Consider the following 18,379-nt stretch of genomic DNA (forward strand, 5'->3'; position numbering starts at 1 on the left):
ACAAACTTTGACATTAGCAGAAAGAAAAATAGCACTGCTGAATAAATTTACAAGCTTACTAAACTCAATAACAACACCTAATGAAGTAACTAAAATGGAGAAAATTTATAAATCTGCAATAAATACGAGTATACCACACTTTGAACCTCCAACTGTAAACATACCAGCTAATAAAAAAATTGTACAGCAAAGAACCTTTAAACAAACAAAAAGAAGAAAAATAATGAAAAATTTAATTCGGACATCTGTACAAAATTTTCCTCTCACAGTTATGATAAATAACAAGACAAATATTCAGGGGCAACATTCTTCTTAAAATTTTCATTGCTTAAAAATTACATTATATTGAAAATTCATTTGATGACCTATGTCTTAGTAAAATTAACTTATATTAATTTTACTATTACTTTACATGTACAGGACTCTGGTATTTTTTTCTCTTTTTTTCTTATATTTTATTTAACTCATATTCAGTAAATTTCCAGCTATATACATTTTAAACAATTTTAGAGATTTTAAATGTTCTCACTCTGCGGGTAACTGTTTACACAATATGAATGAATTAACTACACAAACATCAAGGAAATGAAAAAAAATTCTGTGCCACCATTTGACACTTTTTCTCTCAGTCTGATATAGACATTTTTAAGAGGTCAAATTAATCAACATATCTCATATGATTATTATAGTTTGTGATACCTTAGAAATAACCATAAACCTACCAAAAAAATTTCAGAATATTAAACCGAAAGTACAAAATCACAATGGAACAAATGTTCGGAAAACATTTTCGATAGTCCTGTCCCCTAGTAGCAGTATTTCCTACATGCATGATGGGACAAATTTGTCCCACCTTTTCATTTCAACCATTTTTAATTAATATATATATATGAATTCAAATAAAACTTTTTATCTGCAAGAAAAAAAATATTCATTCTAATACCAAAAGTTGTCCAAATGATTTAAATTGCATAAGAAATTAAAACAAAAAATGCATCAAAATTAGAACTGCAAAGAATTTTTTCCTACATGATTTCTATGAATTACAAGTGCCACCATCTGTTATATATTTAGGAAACTGAAAGGTATAGGTGGCACTGGATGTATTATTAAAATAGACACAAAAGTACTCAAATAAACATCTCTCTCCAAAGTTGGCAACAAATTTATAATTTTTGGTGGTGGTGGGGTGTGATAATTAGAAATTACCTAAAAAAATAAATGGATGAAATGCTCCTTTTCAGGAAGGTTATTGTTGACGAACTTAGCAGCATGAATGCCAGAGTGATGACTAGGTTCTGTCAAAATTTCTTCTCTCAGTTTCATTTGTTTCTTTGCTTTGCCTTATGTGCTATACTGCCAAGCTTAAGAAAGAACTTTCAATGATAGGGAAAATGAACAATTTTTCAAAAGAATTTGGAATGGACACTTTTATTGATACATAAGCACCAGAAAAACCACTTAGTGCTCAAAAATTTTATTTTGTAGCATAGCACAAACATACAATTAAGAGGAAGTGTAATGCCAATGAAACAACAAAACATTTACTAGTGTTTACAGCTGCATGTCATGTCATAAGTAGTTCATGAATGATTTGAATTGAATGACATTTTGGAAAGTTAAAAGTCCATCTGCAAAAAGATATTTTGAAAGTGATAAATTCCCTATAAATCTCTTTTAAGAAGAACATATTGACATACTGCTTACATTGGTGCAGTTTAGGATATCCAAAGTGTGATTTTGGACAGCAATTTCATTTTCATGAATGAATGCTGTGGTAAAATTCATATGTAACATTGCAACTAAAACCTTACATCCTAAAATAACAGATATATTCCTCCTGATAGCAGATGTAGAAAGAAACTAACAGTTTCGGTATATCTCAAGTTTCATCAATAGAATTTATTTCGTCTTAATAGAAGTAAACATGACTATGTTATTCTTTTCCTGAATGATGAGATGTATAAAAAAGGTGAGGCATTTACAGGGTCGTTTCTCAAAATACTGTATCTAAAATGCACACCCTGTACACCTTGCCGAAAAGTTTCATGAATTGTTCACAGACAATTGCAAACTTATTTCTAATGTAAAAACGATGTTTTTAGAATTACCTGCTAGAGCAAAAGTCTTTAGAGAGATTGCAGTTGATATATCGTTGCCTTTACATCCAGTTTTGAAAAAGTGAGGAATATGGTAGCGTGAGCTTGCTATTTTGGCGAGTAGTAGCGTTTTTAAGAGGTGGAGGTAGGGTGATTGCACAGAATGCCAAATACTGAAGTTTTTTTATAGATTTCTTTGTGAAATGTTCTATCTTTATTCAGTTATTTCTGGTTTCAGTGAAGGATGATTAACAGATTTTTACTTTCTGTATGCTTTCGTGGGCAGAAAATACAGTAAAGTTGGCCCTAATGACTAGTATTTTGTCAAAACCTCAGATGCTGTCAATATTTTTTATGTTCTTCAATTAAAATGCTTAGGTGTTATTTAAAAAGGCATCTCTAAATAAGAGTCTCACATTTATAGCTTCATATTTCTCTCAAATACAAGCTTCCCTGGAGAAACAGAATCTAAATTTAGTAGCCTCTTTGTATGAATTTGATGTGATGAAAAATGTGTCTCAATATTTACGTTGAAAAAGGTGTAGGTTCAAGCATTGTGAAAACATGTTTGATATCGTTACGAATCCTGTGAATCTCTATGTTTTAAATATGCACCTGTCCCACTGTCCCATCAGCAGATGATTGTTTTCCTGCCTCAGGGGCATTTTAACAGATACAACTTGTCAATGGAGAATCTGAAGAAAATGCCTGTGATATTGACACAAGTGAACAATGTGTTACATGGTGATATTCCTTTCTTATGTATCAAGGTAGGGAATCTTTTTTTTTTTTTTTTTTGCTGTTTGTTTAGGTAATTCTTGACCATGGTATTTATTATTCATTAGCATATTTTCTCTGGAATTCATGAAAAATACTAATATTTTAATGATATGTAGGAATATGTTTTTATGTACTTTGTTTATCGATATTAAGAAAACTTTATCTTTATCAGTGCTAGTTATAGTACATGAAGTGCGTTAATGAATTCACAACTTAACAAAGTTAACATATTCATTTTTCCCAAACTATATTTTAAAGACATTTTTCTTTATCTATTTACCTACCGCTTTCAGCATTTTAGTTTGACACAACTGCCTGATTCATAACATACTTAACAATACCACAGATTTTAAATAGCATTTAAATTCCTTAGAACATCATTATAAATAAAACAGAAAAATTATACATTTTGTTATTTTTATGCAGTTTGAAGTCATTTGAATTTAGATTACACCACACCAGTTTGTTAATTTTGGTGACTTTGGGAGTGCATAAAACTTCTCAGTCATCTCACAGAGCCAATAAAATGATAATAATCTTTATTTAACTGAAATCATTTATTGGATGTAACACCTAACATCTTCCGAAAGGTAAATATTAAAAAAAAATATCATTCGAAATATATTATTTCATTATAATGTTACTCATAAAAACTTATCTGCTTAATATTATAGGTAACATTATAACAACAGAAGTAAAAAACACTGCTTCATCAACCATTTAAAAATGTATATTTTGAGTGCACACGATATTTAAGAACTGCATGGAATAATACCGCTCTGAGAAAGACGACAACCACGTTAGCTTTGGTTCAACCCCCCCTCCCAACTTATTTACATCTTCTCAAACGGAAGTGACGTCTGGCGAGCAACCGAGAGTGGGGAGCTCTGGGATAGATGAGAACCCAATGTCTAGGCACTTGTGGTTTTGTTGATGCTTTAAGCGAAAAACATGGCGGAAGATTTGACTACGTCTGACTTCAAATTAATTGCAGAAGTACAACAACATCCGATTTTATGGGATAATAGAAAAAAAGAATATCGAATGAAAAGAGGACAAGACGTTGCTTGGCTACTGGTTGCCGAAAGACTGAACCGAGATGGTATGTATCCATTTATTTATTTTTTTGCTCCTTTCGGATTGCAATGTGCTCTCTTTTATTCTAGTTCTCTTTCGACTAACGCAATTGTTCAAGTACAAAATAGGTTTAATAACGATTACACGATAAAAATTTGTTGACATATGTTAAATTATAGCATTTTAGAACATTTCTGAAAATCTGAGTTTCATAAAATTTAAATAAGCTCAGTAGATGGATTTTTTAAAATGAAAGTTTATTAACTGCTTTAAAATGTATCTAAATGTACACTGTTCTATGAAAATTTAAAAGCGCAGAATAGGCTGCATCAACAAAGTTCAGTATGAGAAGCTGCGTGACGTCATTAAATGGGTGGGACTAAGCTTATGACGTCACAATGTAGTCTCGCATTTACACTATGTGTACTTTCTATTTTCTCTTAAAAATAACAATAATAAATTGTTTATTATTGTAAATTAATATCAAATTCTTTACTTTTAATTTACATTTATAACATTTAAGTTTAGGCGTTACTGATAATAAGTATAATAAATCGTTTATAAAATTACCATGATACAGTGAGCGAATTCTACCAATTATTAAAACGATAAACAACGTCGCAGTCTTTAATAGTTGTAGAGCTTCAATATTAAATTATTATTTTTTTTATTAATTTTTTTTTATTTATACAAATAAACTATTTTTTTTAATTTAAATTCATATTGTGGAACATTTCAATTTTATCATTTTTACAAATTACCTTCTTGCTACGTAACGACATAATTCCTTACATACCAATAATTAGACAATTTTCATTATTTCTAAAAATTTTAAACTTTACGTTAATAAAAAAAGAATATTTTTTATTGCATATGAACATCATTACACAGCTTTCATATCAGTTTCTAAAATTCCTAAATCACGCTATATTCTGTGCAGGCATGCTAGAATTCTACGCATTAATAAATAAAAAAAATCTAATTTCTCAGAATGAAAGAAAATAATATAATAAAATAAATACGCTAAGCAATGCTTCACATACGCACACACACACATATTATTTGCAATTACGATACCAAACACTACGTATTAAAATATGAGGTAAACGTTACTTCAAGGGTTAAAGTTTACAGTTTTGCTACTGTTGAGTTGATCGTCGGACTATCCATATATATCGTAAATCGGAAAGCGTTATAAACATATCAAAAAACAAAAAATTAAAATTACAATTTAAATGAAAAATTATGTCTTAAATATAATTCACCACTAAAACAACAATACAAATTTAAAATACACAAACGATATGTTAAACATTGCACATAAATAAAGTCACATTACTCCTCGACATCACGCACACCTCGTTTTCCCTTTTACACAATGATCAGTATTCGCTCGAAAAACATTAAAGAATTCCACAAACTCGGTGTCCTTGTGCTCATTTATCCATTTTCACTTAAAGAAAAATCAGACAATTGCTCAAACTCGGCATTGCGCACCACATTGGCTTTGCCCATGTGAACATCGATCTATTTTCACTTAAAAAAACATCCCAGAGTTGCACAAACTCGGCATTGCGCACCACATTGGATTTGCCCATGTACAAATCGACCTATTTTCACTTAAAAAAACATCCTAGAATTGCACAAACTCGGCATCGCGCACCACATTGGCTTTGCCCATGTGCACATCGATCTATTTTCACTTAAAAAAAACATCCCAGAGTTGCACAAACTCGGCATTGCGCACCACATTGGATTTGCCCATGTACAAATCGACCTATTTTCACTTAAAAAAACATCCTAGAATTGCACAAACTCGGCATCGCGCACCACATTGGCTTTGCCCATGTGCACATCGATCTATTTTCACTTAAAAAAACATCCCAGAATTGCACAAACTCGGCATTGCGCACCACATTGGCTTTTCCCATGTGCACATCGATCTATTTTCACTTAAAAAAACATCCCAGAGTTCCACAAACTCGGCTTTGCGCACCACATTGGATTTGGCCATGTGCACATCGACCTATTTTCACTTTAAAAAAATCCCAGAATTGCACAAACTCGGCATCGTGCACCACATTGTCTTTGCCCATGTGCACATCGATCTATTTTCACTTAAAAAAACATCCCAGAATTGCACAAACTCGGCATCGCGCACAAACTCGGCATTGCGCACCACATTGGCTTTTCCCATGTGCACATCGATCTATTTTCACTTAAAAAAACATCCCAGAGTTGCACAAACTCGGCATTGCGCACCACATTGGATTTGCCCATGTGCACATCGATCTATTTTCACTTAAAAAAACATCCCAGAATTGCACAAACTCGGCATCGCGCACCACATTGGCTTTGCCCATGTGCACATCGATCTATTTTCACTTAAAAAAACATCCCAGAATAGCACAAACTCGGCATTGCGCACCACATTGGCTTTTCCCATGTGCACATCGATCTATTTTCACTTAAAAAAACATCCCAGAGTCGCACAAACTCGGCATTGGGCACCACATTGGATTTGCCCATGTGCACATCGACCTATTTTCACTTAAAAAAAATCCCAGAATTGCACAACTCGGCATCGCGCACCACATTGGCTTTGCCCATGTGCACATCGATCTATTTTCACTTAAAAAAACATCACTGAATTGCACAAACTCGGCATCGCGCACAAACTCGGCATTGCGCACCACACTGGCTTTTCTCATGTGCACATCGATCTATTTTCACTTAAAAAAACATCCCAGAGTTGCACAAACTCGGCATTGCGCACCACATTGGATTTGCCCATGTGCACATCGACCTATTTTCACTTAAAAACATCCCAGAATTGCACAAACTCGGCATCGCGCACAAACTCGGCATTGCGCACCACATTGGCTTTGCCCATGTGCACATCGATCTATTTTCACTTAAAAAACATCCCAGAGTTGCACAAACTCTGCATTGCGCACCACATGGCTTTGCCCATGTGCACATCGATCTATTTTCACTTAAAAAAACATCCCAGAATTGCACAAACTCGGCATAGCGCACCACATTGGCTTTGCCCATGTGCACATCAACCTATTTTCACTTAAAAAAACATCCCAGAATTGCACAAACTCGGCATTGCGCACCACATTTCTCTATCTTTAAAACTCAAGCTATGATTGACTTTCAGGTGCGCATACCCTTCGAACTCGAGACAGTCGTACGCTTTCCAACAATCGGATATAATAATCGATCCTGGTAGAACATTTTCTTTAATGATTTCTAGCAATGTTTCGGCACCTCTGTTTTCAACAACTCTAAAGACGCATTTATCTGTTCCTCTCTCAACCAAACCAAAAACCCATTTTCCTTCGACTCTTTTCCCTCTATGATACTTTTGCTTGCCAAACTTGCTTTCGTCGATTTCGACAATGACACCTTCCCCACCCAACTTAACATTCTCCTTCAAACATAACTCCATGCATACTTCTCTACAAAAACTTTTCCAATCTGTCACCGTATTTTTAGCAATACGTAATTCCGTTCGTATAAAATCTTTCCCGCACTTACCCAACCACATATAGGTAACTCGCAAAACATCACACATGCTCAATTTACTCTTCGCAAACCAGGAGTTCTTTCGAATTGATCTTGAATTTCGATGCCTACATTCGCCTCCAGTAACTCTGCACATCCACTCAAAACCGTCTATACGGTTTTTTCGCTCTACTAGTTTCATATTTGTTCCACAAATCGGGCACTTATACGATATTGCAATCAAACCTTTCTCCATACACCACTCAATAACACATTTTTTATCTCTTCGCTCCAACTGATAAAAGAAATCCAGATTCAAATAGTCATCCATTCTGCAGTAAGCACCGAATTAAACACACTCATGAATAATCAAAACAGACAGACAGACAGACAGACAAAGTAGACAGATGTCTTTTGTTGCACCCGCTAAGTCTTTCTGCACCGATGGGCGAAAAATCAAGCATAGGTGCGAAGGAAAGGTATATAGAAAGGGGGGCAATTTCGTATTTCAGAGGAGAGTAAAAAGGAACTTCGTATATTTTATACGAGTTCGAAAGGCCAGGAAGAAAAGATGGGACAAAATAAAGTAAAAAATAAATGGCCCAAAAGTAATGGAGAGGAAAAAAAATTTATTTATAATTAAAAAAAAGGGCCTATAAAAAGAAAAGGAAAGGAAGTAAGAGAATTTTGTTAAAAAAAAAAAAAAAAAACACGATTGTGTTCATGAGTGTAGTCAAAGTTGTTATCATTTACATTAAATACAGTGTTCCAGGTGTGTGTAATGAGTGTGTTTTGTAAAGCTTAATAGAGGTAAAGATGGGGAAAATTAATAATAAAATAATAAATTTTGGGGGTCCAGTCACATAACAGTATAAGTCAAGTTTAGAAGCTAACTTTTGCTATAACAAGGAAACTAAAATTTAAAAATTTTTTAAATTTAAACTTTTATTTTTTTACATGGAAACCAATATTAGCCTCTACCTTGAGACACAGTAACAGAAGACACATAAGATCAAGATACATATAATATCATGCAAAGTTATACATTAAACTAAATAACATCATCTATTGCGGTTTCCAACATATTTATATATTCAGAAAACACCATCAGATAAAATCATAAATCCAAAACAAGGCGAGAACATATCAGCAAAAATAAATAAGTAAATAAATTACGGAGTTTTTTATTATTATTATTAATTAATTTTTTAAAAAAATAAGCATTTTATTTATTTATTAAGTTAATGGTCATAATTTATTATATGTGTACTATTTTATCAATTTGAGGCGCACTGTATTAATATATGCTTTTAATTTAAATAGATAGGAAATATAGATTAAAGGAGCAAAAACTACAACTCTGTACATTCATTGAGGCCCGAGATCGTGTTTTTAGCTCTCGAGACATTCCTCAAAGGGGCCCCAATGGGTAGGGCTAACACTACTGATAAGGGCTACTGATAAGGATAGCGTCCCTACGAGATGGTAACCAAAAAAGAACCACATGATTTAAAGCAATTACTAAGTATTTAATGCCAAAACATAATAAAACGAGCATAATAATAATAATGATCATAATAAATGAATGAATTTAAAGGTACTTTAGTGACAGATATTTGATTTAGCTTAGAGAAAAGAAGTTCTACTTATCTGAACGCTCCGTCTTAGTGCTGCAAAAGATTGCAAGGAAGACAAGACCCCCCAGGTACAGGAGAACTCCCAGCTTTGAGAAAGAGACAATGCAGAGGATATTCGCGAAAATTTTCTGAAATAAATGAAGATTTTCCGGAAAACACCTTTGAAAATTCAGGAGCTCTTCCAAGATCCTGCCTCCATCGTACGTGATCACAACGCCCTCCAATAATCAAAACGAATTCTTTTCTGTATTTTCAGAAGTTACGGTTATAATTTTTAATTCATGCATTCAATATTTTCAATCGTTTGCTAATGATCTTTTTCAATCGTTTGGTATCTTAATAATACATTTGTGAGAGATAATTCGTTGCGTTAAATGCTAACAATACCACACAACACACAAAAGTAGATTTACAATTTAAAAAATCTCGCACAGAACATTATAAACCTACTATTTCAACTCAGTTAAAATATAATATAAGTTTTCTTTAAATACGAAGCTATAGCATACTTATAACTTGTTTTGAAGAAGAGGCGTAACCAATATTACGTCATAAAAAGGCGTGTCCAAGCATAAGAGAAGTAAACACAGCATCGACTAATGCAGCCTATTCTGCGATTTAGCCTCAATGGTATATATTTAAAATTTTTCCCAAATTAAAGCAATTCAGATGATTACATAATTTTAGCTATTGTCTTTACATTAGTTTGCTCTTCTTTTTTGCAACATGTTACTGAAGGCTTATGAGAAGAAGAAAGTAAAAGTAGTAAGTGTGAAGATCAACAGTAGTAAAAATTTGATTAAAGTTTTCCTCCTCAATTTTCAGAAATACATTTTCTTCATTTCTCATGCAAATGTTTATTCCGAAATACATAAAAAATCCCTAAATATATAAATATCCATATATATAAATATATAAGATCCATATTTCATTTTCGTATGGATACATTTTGAATCTCATATAATTAGTATAATTGTTTGCATAAAATATTAATAATTAAACAGTAATTAATTACAGTGGTTGAATTAAAATTTCGGCTATATTTTTTTTAATTTCACAGTTGAAGAGGTTACTTACCGGACTTACCGGTGGCAGAATCTGCGTAAGCAATATAGCCGAAGAAAAACAAAATGCAAAAGTGGAGCTAGTGCAGAGTCTGCAGAGCAGCAATGGCATCTGATGCCCCAAATGTCATTTTTGGATCCATGTATCCGCCATCGAAGGTAAATATTCAGAACCAAATTATTTAGTTATGTTAAATATAAAATGATAAATTTTCATATTAACAATACAATCTTACTTGTTAGTAGTCTGTAATATTATAAAGCATAAATGGATTATTTGGAGTTATTCTAGGTTGACTAGCAATCAAAAATTGTAACTTTATTGATATAAATTTATTAAATATGTTAGATAGTCACATATGTGGATATAAACCAATTTACGTAAGAAATTCCTTCCCTTAGGCAGATATGCTTTGCCTTATATGCTTTGCCATAACTCAAATTCTATCCAAATACTTACGCTCTGGAAAACAAAAACTTCTACACAATTTTTTTTTTTTTACATTTATTGCCTCATCACTCGTTATGAATGGTTTAACACCTTGTAAATGTGTTGTAATAAAACTGTATTACACATTATAGTTTTTTTTTAACGTGTTTGGGCCAACTGAAGTTCTTACCCTTAAAAAATGTTGTAGAAACTTTGCTGTTCTGTACTAAAAGAGTAATTGGGAAGATCTTCCCAATTAAAAATAGGCCAATATTTTTGCAATGTAAACTTATTAACAAAGTACAGCATATGCATAATATAAACAAAGCACTTGCTCTTTCCTTTGAAAGCTGAGTTTCTAAATATTTTGATGAAGACTCGTCTGTATATGTTTTTTTTTTCTTTTTGTGGCCAATTTTTTTTTATAGTTTATCCCTCTACAGTTGATGCCCATATTTCTGTACTCACACAGCTCAAAACTGATGTGTTACTGACCATTTTGATGTTCAGAAGTTAGTGTCTGAGATTATGCATACCTGCTTTAATTTTATGAAGTTACTTTGCACTTAACACATAAAGCCTGGGATTAATTATCATAATATATACCATCAGATCAAGGAGTTGTGCTTAAATTATTACATTAATTCATAATGAAAATAAATACAAAAGTATATATGAAACTGAATTAAAAAATGAAGTTGTAATACTCTATTACTGAATTAACTATTAAAATCTTTCATGGCATGAAATTTTTCAAAACAGTCCCCAAAGTATAGTGATCTTTTTTTATTTATAGAATGTGAAATGTGTAAGCCAAGATTATATAAAATTGTCTTAAACTGTAAGATACAAAAAATTTGATAAAATTCTCTTGTGATTGTGTTTCTATAAAAAGAAATAAGAGTTATTAGTGGCTCAATATTTTCATTTATTACGTAAGGGCTTTGTATGCATGTTCAAAATTTCTTCAATGAAGGCAAGAGATTCTTCTTTTTCATCTAAAATATTGATTTCTTTATAATTACTATATGAAGTCATTTAAAGTCATCTCTATTTAGGACATACTACATTATTGTTACTGTCAAAAACACTAATGTCATCACAACTGTTAAATTGCAGCCTCCAATAGTAATATTTACATCCATGTTATTTAACTCATAATCCCGCTCATCTTCACTACTATAAATTTGATTTTCTATGGCATTAATATAAATAAATGTTACATTATAAATAACATTTATTTGGATTAATGAGAAGGATGAAACTGTTTGTGCTGAGATGACAGATTGTCATAATTTTGTTCCCTGGTTGTTAATTTTAATCTGAGACGCGATTCCACGTCCAATAATCTGTTCCATTTTTTTCATCTTAATGTCTACAAATACAGGCAAATACCGAAAATCCGCCAACTCCTGAAATCCGCGTTGCCTCTCAGAATATAAGCATTCAGTTTATATTCTGAGTTTCTTGGTTTCGGAAACCGCAACATTGAGTACGAAATATCGAAGAAAAAATACTTACCGAATAATGACGTCATAATAACTGAATAATAATGAGTCATAATGGAAAAACCAAATTATTGACATAAAAAGTTTAAGAAAAAAGATAAGTTTTTTTCCTTCTAATCTGCATCGAGGTAAAAAAGCAGACGATTCACTCTTTGTTCAAGTTCAAGTAGACGATTCACTCTTTGTTTAAGTTCATGATTCACGTTGTTGTATTTTCTGAGCTTTGTTATTTTCACAAGATTGTTTAGTGCTGCCTTTTTTTTTTATCCGGATACTTTGTGGATAAATTAAGAATATTTTAAATTTCAGTCCTTGTTAATACAATGACAGATAAGAAACACACTCATGATTTTACTGCTTGCAACTTTGAAAAACGTAAACACGTTGCATTGACAGTAACGCAAAAAGTGCAAATTCTGTAAAAGATGGAGGCAGGTGCTACTCCTCTATATAGCAGAATGGTATGGAATTGCGACATGATTGTGTATGATATACGGAAAAATAAAGAAAAGCTGTTGACATTTTACAGCAACAGTGATTCTAACGCTGCAATCCGAAATCTTTGCATGAGGTGAAATCGGCAAACCTCGATGCTGTGTACATATAATTCAATGAATAATATAATCATATATGTAATAATAATTTAATGCATATAATAAATTATTGCAGTAATGTATGTAATTTAATTAAATGTATCTAATACACCTTATTTATTTTGCACCATACGTCGGAAAATAAATTATTCATGTCATTTTGCCTTCTCCACATTTGTACGATAAAATTATTAGTGAGTAAATATGACAATTTGGTTGTATATTGCAGTACAAAAGATTCAAAGAGTGATGATGATTTTACCCCTCCCCATATTTGATAAAATATTATTTTAATTAAAAACAAAATGTGATCCAGCATTGCTCCAAGAACGTATTGACTAGGAATTACCCCATACAACTGGATGTAACAAGCTGTATTTTTTTAGAAATTATTCTTGCAAATATTAATAAACACAAAATATTATGTAAGAAAAGAATCCAATGGGATGTTATAATTCAAATTAACAAAAAAAGGCTTTTTAGTTTCAGGTAATCACACTGAAGCAAGAAGACTATTGGTTTACATTATTTTTCATGCTAAATTTTAAGATCTATTTAAATTATCTGCAGTTCATAAATAATAAAAATTAAAAAATAAGCTATTTAATGCAGTAACAAATAAGATTCTAAATTTGCTTATTTCACTACCTAATTACTTTGTATCACAAAATAATCATTAATGTATTACAAATATTTTTCATATGCATTTGATTTTTTTTCCTTGTTTTCTTTCTAAACAGGACACAGACAAACTTTCAAGGAAACAAAGAATTCGTGGAGCTTAATTTCACAGTAGAATCTGTTGTCTCTGTTATTCACGTTATGCCCTCATGTGAATCACCTTTATCACCTGCATCAAGCTCCAGACAAATCTTAGATAACACTAATTCAAATAATAATGATGAAAATACTCCTAGAGGGAAGAAAAGAAAAAAGAAAGAAACAGTTGAAAGTTCATTGCTTTCTGTTATTGATGAAACAAATAAATATTTAAAAAATCACCATCGATGTGAAAATGATGATGATAAACTATTTTTATTGAGTCTCCATAGTGATTTGAAAAAAATGACCGATGAAAAAAAATTGGAAACGAAAATACAATTTTTACAAATTATGGCAAGAAATAAATGAAATTATTTGTACATAACACTAATCAGTTGTTTTATTGTTTTATTTACATATTTCATAAATATTTTCAAAAAATAAATTTACACAAGAAATGCTTTCCTTTCTTGCCATGGTACTGCTCCTTCTGCAGAAAAATATTCACAAAAATTATCTCGAACTGCAGATGCAGCACGGGATGAATTATTGGCCCCTAGACGGCCAAGAGGTTGCCATGTAAATTCTTCTGTTTTCCACATACCTTCTTTAATGGTGGCATTTGAAAGAAGAGAATCAGCAAAGTTCACTGGACAGTATTTCTTAGCTGCCTTTCCCAACTCATTTTTCATTAAGTAATTATGAAGGCAACAGCATGCCAAAACTACTTTATTAGCATGCTCTGGGTTCAGGGCAATTTCAGTACGAAGTACTCTCCACCTAGACGCCAATATGCCGAAAGCATTTTCAACGCACCTCCTTGCTCGAGAAAGTCTGTAATTAAAAATTTTTCTTTCATTCAACAGAAATTTGCCAGGATAAGGGCGTAAAATATTTTTCCTGAGTGGAAAAGCCTCATCTCCAACAAATACAAAAGGCAAAACTCGATCACTATTTAATAATGGTGTTGGATTTGGCAATGAAAACAAAGTTTCACTAACCAAAGCTTTACCTAGTGAACAGTTACTGAAAATTCCACCATCACTGATGCGTCCATAGTTGCCTGAATCAACATAAAGGAAAGTGTAACTAGCATCTGCCACTGCCATTAGGACTATGCTGTTATAGCCCTTATAATTATAATATGTTGATCCAGCTGACGGTGGAGCTTGTATTCTGATATGCTTACCTACAAGGAAAAAAAAAGCAATAATTATTAATTGCCTAAAGAAAAATAATATACACTTTAATGATAAAAATTAATATAAATACTTTTTCCAATAATAAATTCAGTTCTTAAAAAAGGTCTTAAATTAGAAACTTGCAAAAAAAAAATTCCTTTTTATATTAAAATTTGTTTTTCATTTCACACTTTCATTTATTTATTATGAAACAATTCCAGTCTTTTGATATTTTAAGACAGCTCATATATCAAGTTAGATGATTCTGCAATATTTTATATTTATCTTTGAAAAGAATCTTCATTTGCCTAATTTTAATATAATGCAGTTTTTGTATTTCAAAAGTACTCACTGACAAATAAATATGGAATGCAAGACATAATACATACCATCGATTGCACCAACACAGTTGGGAAAATTCCATTTATATTCAAAACCTTCTGCTATACAGCCCATTCATCTGATGATGCTGGTATAACCATAACCAGTGGCTGTAAGACTTGCCATATGACATCACATGTCTCTCGAATAATATGTGAAACTGAAGATTTAGAAACACGGAAAGTGTATGCCAGGTCTGTATAATTAGTTCCAGATGCTAGAAATCTACAAAAACATTCTGAATCAATAATTAAATTTTTGCAGTTTTAAAAACATGTTGTTTAAAAATGAACAAAGGGCAATCTGTAGCAGTATGCAAGTTTTAAAAAAGGTTCTTTTTTTTTGGGGGGGGGGGTCAGTTTGAAAGAGATTGCAATTTTCTTTCTTATTATTAAACCACAGAAAATAAATGCTTTATTTATGTAACTTATTTTGATAAAATTATGTTCCTATTTATAATTTTTTAAATGCATTACAAATTTAAAAAAAAAAAATATGAATTTTAAAAAGTTCAATTAGACAGAAGTATAAAATGTTCTGACAAGAACATTAATTTTCAATTATATATACTACACAAAACTGGAATTAGATGTAATAAAGACTTTCAAATAGAGCTGGTGCCAGAGCATATGCAACCAGTGTGACCACACCAGATGACAAAATTATTAGAATTTAGGAAGGAATCATGTGGCAGAATTTCAGATTTGTGGAGTTTGCACCAGGCGGTAAATTGTCTAGCGTCGACACTGCTTTCAAAACAAATGTATATATTTATATTTACCTTAAACAGATGGCAAGTCTCTCAGACGCTGAAATTGATTTCCTAAAACGTGTTTCTTGCTTCTGTAGTTTATCTTGCAGTAAATGAAGAAGATGATCATATTGTTTTCCCTACATGTAAATTCAATAATATTATACTTATGAGTAAATTGAACATCAGAACTATATTTAATTATCTAATTAATATAAAAACAAATACAAAATAGTTTATATTGTGCTAAAATGATTAGCCAAAGTAAGAGAAAATAATTTTGTTGTCTTGAAAAATTGCTTGAAGGATCTTACTATTTCTAACAATTAACACTTTTAGCGATTACTCGCATGTTATTAACAAAAATAACATAAACTCCATAATTAGAAATGATTTTAGCCTTCTGGAAAGGTGATGACTTTCAACATGATTATTTGATTATGCACCGCACACTAGGGTTACCTGCTTAAAAGTAACCCTAATGTCATCAGGAAGATTTTTTTAAGGTAAACTAATTTACATTTATATCTTGGACAGATATGCACAAAATGCCTATGTTCTAAACCCTTTCATCAGGTATTGAACAATTAATGTTCAGTGTTTTTATTTATTTAGCCACCGACGGGATATTATAGCAACCTTCAGAGAATATAGTTATCTGTGATTGTCATTACCAATGTTTGTTTATATTCTCAGAAATACTTTTGACTATTGAAGGTGCTCAACATGAGGGGCATCACTATATACTTATATTGCCGAAATATATACTGTGTTGCTGCAACTATGATCAGTGAAAAATATTCAGTTATTTATCTTACAAATTTGAAAAAATAAAATATGATAATTCTGATTAAAAGGAAAATTACTCTCCATTTCAATTTCACTCTTATACTCTAACAATTGCTTAATTTTTCAGGTAGTAGAATTTCATTAAATAATCTATTTTGATACATTTATTCTTACATTCTTTTAGAGGTTAAGTGTTTTTCATCATATTACTACAATATTCTCCAAAAATGATTTTTTAAAATATTTACATGATTTAATTTTATTGCTCATTTGTCAAATATAAAACACAGGTGGAACAGGAATGCATAAAATCTTTTAAAAGCAAGTCTTTTTATGGATCTCCCAAATTCTCTAGAATATATTATTTAAAAGCCTAATTATTTTATATTTCTGGTTCTATAAAAGTATTTTCATGACAAAGTGAAGCAATACTAATAAAATTCATGACAGTAATAATTAAAAAATCTACGGATACAGAATGCTGAGTATTTTCTAACAGAGGAACATATCCTAATACACGATAGTGCATTAAAATGTTGACTGTCCAACATCTGGCACATCTAGTAATTTTACATTATACTCAATCTGATATTACATTTCATTAAGGTAATCGAATTATAAACAACCTTCATTAATAATGCGCTTAATAAACCAATTAAACTAATTAGTTATAACTAATGCTAGTCCATAATTATATAAAAAATCATTTTGTCGGTAATTAAATCGCAATGTAATCATTAATCCTATTTCCTTAGTATAAATTACTAAGGAAAAAAATTACTAATTTACTGATATATAAAAAAAAATATTTGACAGTCTTTCCTTCAATTTTTACTTTCAGGTTTTGCTAAAAAAAAAAAAATAACTTACCGTCATTCGAGTATAATTGAAAAATAATTCTGGGTACTTCTGCCTCAGTGACGGAAACAATGCTGCATGAGCGGAATACGTATCTCGCTCTTGAAATATTGACCGAACCCATTCCCGCCTTGGAACGCAAACGCTTTTGTACAGCAAATACATACATATTAAATTACTTCTCAAATGCATAACGCGCTTTCTTTCTTCAGCTTTTTTAACTTTCGACATTGTACCGCAAACTTTCGACATTGTACCCCAAAATAGGAAATATTGCCCATGCGCAAATCAAAGCGACTTGATTGGTTGGGGGTAGTAATTCTTAGGCTTTGAGACTTACAAGTGTAAACGGGTGGGATCCTTGGGAGTAACAACTTAACGTTAGCGTATGTTTCTTTGGACCAAGTTCCGCTAGTGTAAACGGGCCTAAGTTATTTTATGAAGAACAAAATGAAGGCTATATGAGACTTGTACTTCACACTGAAGTAAGAAGGCTGTCGAAAGGGAACTGCTTGGAAAGATTTATAGAACTATTTGAGACTCTTAGTTATCTTTTAAGCGACAAACCTGAAATGAAAAATCCATTAACGGATGATAACAAGGCAATTGTGAGTTATTTAGCTGATATCTTTGAAAAATTAAATATATTAAATAAAGAACTTCGAGGAACAAATAAAACTTATGCAAAAGGAAGATATTTGGTTTCATTATCTTTGTTGAATTATGTCAGACATAGTATACCACAAAAAGTTTGAAAAGTCTCATTGGCTCCAAAAATGTGACGCGACTACTGCTATACTTGTTATTGTCGATCATCTGAAAATTTTATCGGCTGATTTAAAAGATTTTGCAACTTAAAACAAATTGATTTTCCAACTTGGATGATGCAGCCAATGCTAGTGGATTTGGCTGACATTTCAAATATGCAGTAAAAAGAACGACTCGCTGAAATGCAA

General features: G+C 31.6%; 1 protein-coding gene across 1 annotated transcript; it reads left to right on the forward strand.

Moving 5' to 3' along the window:
* The first annotated feature begins 3,830 nt into the window (after positions 1 to 3,830).
* On the forward strand, positions 3,831 to 13,832 carry LOC146998296 (uncharacterized). Its single transcript, XM_085812489.1, has 3 exons — positions 3,831 to 3,981; positions 10,167 to 10,329; positions 13,442 to 13,832. Exons 1-3 carry the CDS (start codon positions 3,831 to 3,833, stop codon positions 13,830 to 13,832), a joined length of 705 nt encoding a protein of 234 aa, XP_085668615.1.
* Positions 13,833 to 18,379: the final 4,547 nt, after the last annotated feature.

The sequence above is a fragment of the Stegodyphus dumicola genome, chromosome 3 (assembly GCF_044657685.1).
Source record: "Stegodyphus dumicola isolate Sdum_Otavi_A_Nest chromosome 3, ASM4465768v1".
In the NCBI taxonomy this organism is placed as follows: Eukaryota; Metazoa; Arthropoda; class Arachnida; order Araneae; family Eresidae; genus Stegodyphus; species Stegodyphus dumicola.

Coding starts and splice junctions, on each gene's coding strand:
- LOC146998296 (XM_085812489.1), top strand. CDS start 3,831: ATGGCGGAAGATTTGACTACGTCTGACTTCAAATTAATTGCAGAAGTA. Junction 3,982..10,166: donor CGAAAGACTGAACCGAGATG/GTATGTATCCAT, acceptor TTAATTTCACAG/TTGAAGAGGTTACTTACCGG. Junction 10,330..13,441: donor CCATGTATCCGCCATCGAAG/GTAAATATTCAG, acceptor CTTTCTAAACAG/GACACAGACAAACTTTCAAG.